The 6151-nt window shown below is 31.6% G+C and overlaps 1 protein-coding gene, 1 non-coding gene and 1 pseudogene across 3 annotated transcripts; 1 reads left to right on the top strand and 2 right to left on the bottom strand.

Moving 5' to 3' along the window:
* Nucleotides 1-537: 537 nt before the first annotated feature.
* Nucleotides 538-1121, bottom strand: TVAGG3_0541440 (annotated as a pseudogene). The gene has a single exon: nucleotides 826-1121. A coding segment is annotated over exon 1 (296 nt).
* Nucleotides 1122-3025: 1904 nt separating this feature from the next.
* Nucleotides 3026-3099, top strand: TVAGG3_0541430. Its single transcript has one exon. It is a non-coding gene; the product is annotated as a tRNA-Lys (tRNA).
* Nucleotides 3100-4876: 1777 nt separating this feature from the next.
* TVAGG3_0541420 (uncharacterized protein) lies at nucleotides 4877-6150 on the bottom strand (the record flags this gene model as incomplete). The annotated part of the gene is made up of 1 exon (XM_051237913.1): nucleotides 5139-6137. The coding sequence occupies one exon, from the start codon at nucleotides 6135-6137 to the stop codon at nucleotides 5139-5141; it is 999 nt and encodes a 332-aa protein (XP_051095737.1).
* Between the last annotated feature and the right edge of the window lies 1 nt (nucleotide 6151).

Raw genomic sequence — 6151 nt, 5'->3', positions numbered from 1 at the left:
CTTATAAATAAGCCCGAAAAAGTATCAAGCAACTATTAAATTTATATATTCACTTTTTAATCGTCGTCCCTCCTCTCAAAAGTGACTAATATATTTTGAATATGTTAATGACTTATATATTTAATTGCATATGAGATGAAATAGATTCAAAGCAAATATGCAAGGAAATGTTAAGCGCTGGTATCAGAAGTATGGACGCCATGCTATGCAAAAGCTAAGATGCAAGAAATTCGCTTTGCCAAAGATAGCTCACAAGAAGGTATCGCTTTGCCAAAGAAGAACTTCGATGTTCCTTCATTCATCAAGAAACACCCATATTACTTTTTCTACCAACTCTAAAAGGTACAAGATAAAGTAGCTCACGACACTTGAACACAATTTCAATTTTCTTCATTGATCTTTAAAACCTTTTTTAAAAGTTATTTTATTTAATTTCTTTTTTCTTTTGAAAGATTATCATCCGAGCTCTAGTTTTCTATATTTACTTAAGCTTAAATTGGATCTAACTAATGAATACAAATATCCCTATAATTCAATATACAGACAAAGTGTGTGAAATATATTTCTCAATGATTACAACTATAGTCTGGAAATATGAGTCTTTATTATTATAAATAAATAAATAAATAAAAAATAAGGCAACTCGCTCTTGAACCTTTGCCTTTACGAAATTCAACATGACAGTCTGTCTTGTTTGAATTAAGGATTTCCACTATTTCTTTCCTATTATCTCTGGCTGCATAATGAAGAGGGGTCCATCCATCTTCGTCTTTAGCATTGATATCTGCACTATTTGAAATAAGAATTTCTGCAGTTTCCTTGTTATTATTTCTGGCTGCATAATGAAGAGGGGTCAATTCATATTTGTCTTTAGCATTGATATCTGCACCATTTGAAATAAGAATTCTGCAATTTCTTTCTATCATACATGGCTGCATAATGAGAGGGTAGATTCATATTTGTCTTTAGCATTGATATCTGCACCATTTGAAATAAGAATTTCTGCAGTTTCTTTCCTATTATCTCTGGTGCATAATGAAGAGGGGTACATCCATCTTTGTCTTTAGCATTGATATCTGCGCCATTTGAAATAAGAATTTCTGCAGTTTCTTTCCTATTATCTCTGGCTGCATAATGAAGAGGGGTCAATTCATATTTGTTTTTTAGCATTGATATCTGCACATTGGAAATAAATATTCTAAAAGTGATGAAAGATGGAAATTCGGAGAACAAACAAAACATGTGTTGATATCATTTTGTTTGATCCAAACAAACTAAAAATGATTGAAGATTATTGTATTTAGAGCACAATTCTAAATCAATTTTTATATGTGTTCATTCATCAAATGTTAACAAAATCAATATTGTGTGATATAATTGCATATTCCATGCATTTATCATCTGGTTTTTTGTACTTTCAAGCATTCATTCATTGTCTGGATTTCCACCCAAAAAAGAATAATCTAAGACAATTTGGAGTTATTTCTGATTGAAATTTTGTTATTAAAAACTTAAAACAATCAACAGATCCATAATAACACATAGTTCAAGTAACGAAATACCTCTTGAATATGGATATAATCACTTTTTAATTTTTGATTTTTTATCAAATCCTTCTCTTTCTGTAAAAATTATAAATGATATTTTGTCATCATCCATAATAGATCTGTAAATTGTCTTTTGTTCGTGAATATCAGATGAATAATGAGAATCTTAAAATCGTTAAAACTTTTTCTCTCATTTTCATTCAATACTATATTGTATTCTTTGTAGAAAAGGTAATTAAAAACTTGCTGATTTTGTTGACCTGATTAGATGGCATTCGTAAACAATTTGTTTGACAATCGCTAATATGACTTCATGTAGCGGTTGTTATAAATTGAAAGTTGGGATATTTTATTGATAGTCTCACCAGGCGGAATCGATAAGATCAATCAGGTTTGTTTTGATTTTTTTTGTAAATTGCGGTTTAATTTTTCTTCGTCATTTGTTTTCAGCCTGTACAAAGCATCGTAGACATCATTATATCCTGTAAAAACCTCCATCAATTTGTCATAATGGGCTTGATTGGTTTTTTCCCTTGGACAATCAACCAAAATTTTAGATGTCGTAATTTTTCATAAAATTCTCAAACTCGATACACATTTTTACCGCCAGATTTTTCGTGAGACTACCTTTCTCTATATACACTTTTTTTTTGAAATAGTCCACCTCGACTATTTTCAAATTCAGAGACTTTAATTATGAAAATATATAATAGCATTTAGTACATATTACTGATATGGGTTTAACTTGTTCTCATTTATTGGATAATCACTCAAAAACATATTGAACACAAATTAAATACAAACTGTACGCGTATCTCTTTTTCCTATTGATGTTTCTTTGAACAGACACATTTTGAATTGAATGAACAAGCATATCATGTGATTTTGTCCGATTGAGTTGAATAAAGTTTGGTGATCTGTAGTGTGAAGATATATAATTTACTACATTTTTAGCCCAAAAAAATCATATTTGATCAAATATGATTTCGGGCTCAGGTGGCTTCGCTTACCCTTCTAGCAAGCACGCACCTTCGGCCAAATATATATATATATATATTAATTATATGATATGATCTAATTCAAACTCTCAGAAGTTTTTCGAAAATTATTATCCTCATTTGTTCGGAAAAGGATATGTGATGAATTCTGATTCTGAATGTATTGTAATAACCAAGCATTAAGTTTTCCGTGAGTTTTGATGATAATTAATATAATAAATTTTTTGAAAAATTGAATTTTTTACTATTTGGTTGGCGCTTGCACCAACCAAATAGTGAAGAATACTAACATATGTTTAGTTAAAATATGATTAAAATTTCTGAACGAATACTATCTAAATTAAGCCATAAAAATTATAAATATAGTATGCTAATTTACTGTAAATTCAAAATGTCAAAAGTTACTTTTCGCGCCGATAGAATTGACTGAAAAGTGTGAAATAAATATGATAAGGACTTATTCATCGAAAACATCGTGAAGCTTTCCTAGCTCAACAGGATAGAGCTTTGGACTTTTAATCCAAGGGTTTGGGGTTCGAGTCCCCAGGATAGCGTTTTTTAAATTTTTCTTCCGTTTTACATTGTTTTTTCAAAACAATTATTTTACAAAAATAAATGAGTGATACCAAGCCAAGCAATGACAGAAGGGTTCGCAAAAGATTAAAACGTGAACCATCAAGCAATAATAACGATGCTCAGACTGATTCTCCAAGTAAAAATTCTGTTTTTATTTTATCAAATGACGACGATGACAGTGGTGTTGATTCAGAAACACCAAAAGTACAGGTACATACAATGACTCAATCAAAGAGCGAAACACCTATGGTCAATCCACATGCAAATTCAGCATTAGAGATTCCAAGATTACAAAATATGCCTCAAGAATCAAAACCACAGTTACGATTACTTGACAGATACAAATCTTCAACACCACGCGCATCTTCAAGGCTTCAACTTATACCAATATGGGAACGAGTAAATCATTACACAGTTCATCGTGAAAAAGTTTGGCAAGGAGGAACATTTCATAAATTATTTACAATGAAGCAAGTTGGAGATAATTCTGGCTCATTTGTTGCTCAAGCCAAATATGCTTCTACTTTTCACAGGAAATCAAAGTTTCGAATCCTCGAGGACTTATATGTGAAATCGATACTAATAATGAAGGTCTTTTTAATATGAGACTTGGAAATGATATATCGTTGTCTCTCAAAATTGAAGCAGGGCATGCTGTACATGCTGAGTTTTTCGAGATAGATGGCGTAATCCCGCCTTACAAAAAGCTTACAAGTCCTCCAGGAATATGCTCAGATTTGAAATCGGCATTTGGAGATAGAAAAGCAATCCCAAGTATTAAAAACTGTAAAATGTGCTTCAATGGTGAAGAAATCATTGCTGTCAGAAAAGTTGCAAAGATGATGTTGAAATTGATGCTAAAGGAACAATATCCTTCCTCGCATGCTTTTCTATTGCACTTTTCATGTTTGTTCAATCATAATTTTGTTTGTTTCTATACTAAAATTTAACTCAATTTTCCTTCTTTATATAGTTTTAAAAGATCATCAGATCATACATAAGAATCCTTTTAGATAGTGATTTTCTCTCAATTCTTTTAGTTAATGAGGATTGAAAAGTCATCATTTCGAATATTTTATGGGTGTGCTGTTAATTTGCATGATTTTATAACCAATTGAATCCCAACTAAAATATTTATAGTTTCAGATGCTTAAAAGTCACTTGACTTCATCACTGAACATGTTTCGGAAAAACTGACAGATTTTATGTTTTCTTTTCTCCTTCAGTGCACACTTTCAACACCCAAAGTGTTTGAGCGAGGCTATTTAGATATGTTATAGATAAAGTTCGCTCTGGAAGGCTTGATATCGGTTTCTTCAACCGTGAAGCTCCAAATTGGTTCGCAACTTTAGAGCCCGGATTAAAATGCTTAAGCGGACAGTACTGCTTCAGAGGTGTTAATGCATCGAACTACAATCCAGGAAATTCAGTTTCCTTCGGTTCAGTTTTTCTTGATAAAGTTGAAACAAAGCCAGCAGATTATCCAACATCTCCATGCAATATCCCTATATGATATGTTCAGTACACGAAATGAACAAACTTCACCAGAATCATCATTACAATGAAAGAAACGCAGATGTTCCAGAAAACGCTGTTCCAATTGGAGACTCATTAGTGGAAGGAATATAATACAAAAAATTGCAAATTTTGTTGATTCAGGAAAATTATCAATAAGTTCGAGTTTGCACATGCGGCATACAATACGATAGAGATGATGATTACGATATATAATTTCTTAGAGCTTTATGATATTCATTTCATTTAACTCTAAGATTTTATTTAATATTCCGATATCGTATTCAGAATAAATGTTTATTTGTTTATGTAATTACTAAAACTATTTCTATATTCGAAATTAAACAAACTCAATATAAAATATAAAGTAAAATATCATGATAATAAATAAAAATAATTTAACAAAAGCAACAAAATATCCATTAATAAAAAGTTTTTCTAGCAGGAGAAGCCGAACGGCGTGCATCTCTTTGCTTCTTCCATGCAGTAGGGTCAAACCTTTTCAGAGGAATATGTTCACTTCTATATGATGTATTATAGTACGTGTTGGAGTGGAACCTCTTGATGATCTAGCGGATGAATTTCTAGAAGACCTCACTGATGAACTTCTTGAATTATTCGAAGAACTTGCTACTGAATTTCTCCTAGAGCTTTGAACAGAGCTGTTTCTAGAGGAATTACGAGAATTAAAAGCAGAATTATTCCTGGATGAAATAGATGAACTTCTGGCAGAAGCATTTCTTGAATTTTTAGCAGATGCGTTTCTTGAATTAGATGATCCAGAGCGAACTGTTTTATATGGTCCAGAAGTTTGTCTGGTACGTGGAGATACAGTTTGACGTTCAGCAATACTACTAGAGTGAGGGCTAGGTGCTCGGCGATCATATGAAGATTGTTGAATTTTAGAATGAGAAGTTTCTTGAAGAGATTTAATAATCCTTTCCTTCTTAGATAGATCTTCCTTCAACTTTTCGTTTTCATCCTGTAACATTTGAATTTGTTGAATCAAATCTTGTTTTTCAGCAAAAAATGCTTGAGATTGTTCATAAAGTTGTTTTTGTATCAATTGATTTTCTATGTCAAGTCTGGGACCTTGTGTTTTCTTTAGATCTTTGATTATATCAACTAATTCTTGTGTAGAGTAGGGCTTTGGTTCAAGCTTGAAGGGTAAAGCTATTTTAACCATTATGTTGATACTAAATATAAGAAGCAATTCACTTCCAACATCGTTTTTTTGTGTAACATCTTTTACATATGTTAGTTTGATTTCGCAACCCTTTTTCAATTTAAGGGAATCATAAACAATTTTTGAGCAAGCTCTTGGGTCTTTGAGGATTGTCTGCTGCGCTAACAAACTAAAATAATTATAATCGAAAGTTGATTGCCATCTGTGATAGTTAATTGGATCATTTGCTTCTACTCTCATTTCGTTCTCGCTTACAATCTTAATTGTGATATCTATCATGTTATTATCTAGTTCGAGCTGAAGATTGTAAGTCATTTTGTTCTTGAAAA

The sequence above is a fragment of the Trichomonas vaginalis genome, chromosome II (genome assembly GCF_026262505.1).
Source record: "Trichomonas vaginalis G3 chromosome II, whole genome shotgun sequence".
NCBI classification, from domain to species: Eukaryota; Parabasalia; order Trichomonadida; family Trichomonadidae; genus Trichomonas; species Trichomonas vaginalis.
The sequence above is the reverse complement of the archived record's forward strand: the minus strand, read 5'-3'. Positions and strand labels throughout refer to the sequence as shown.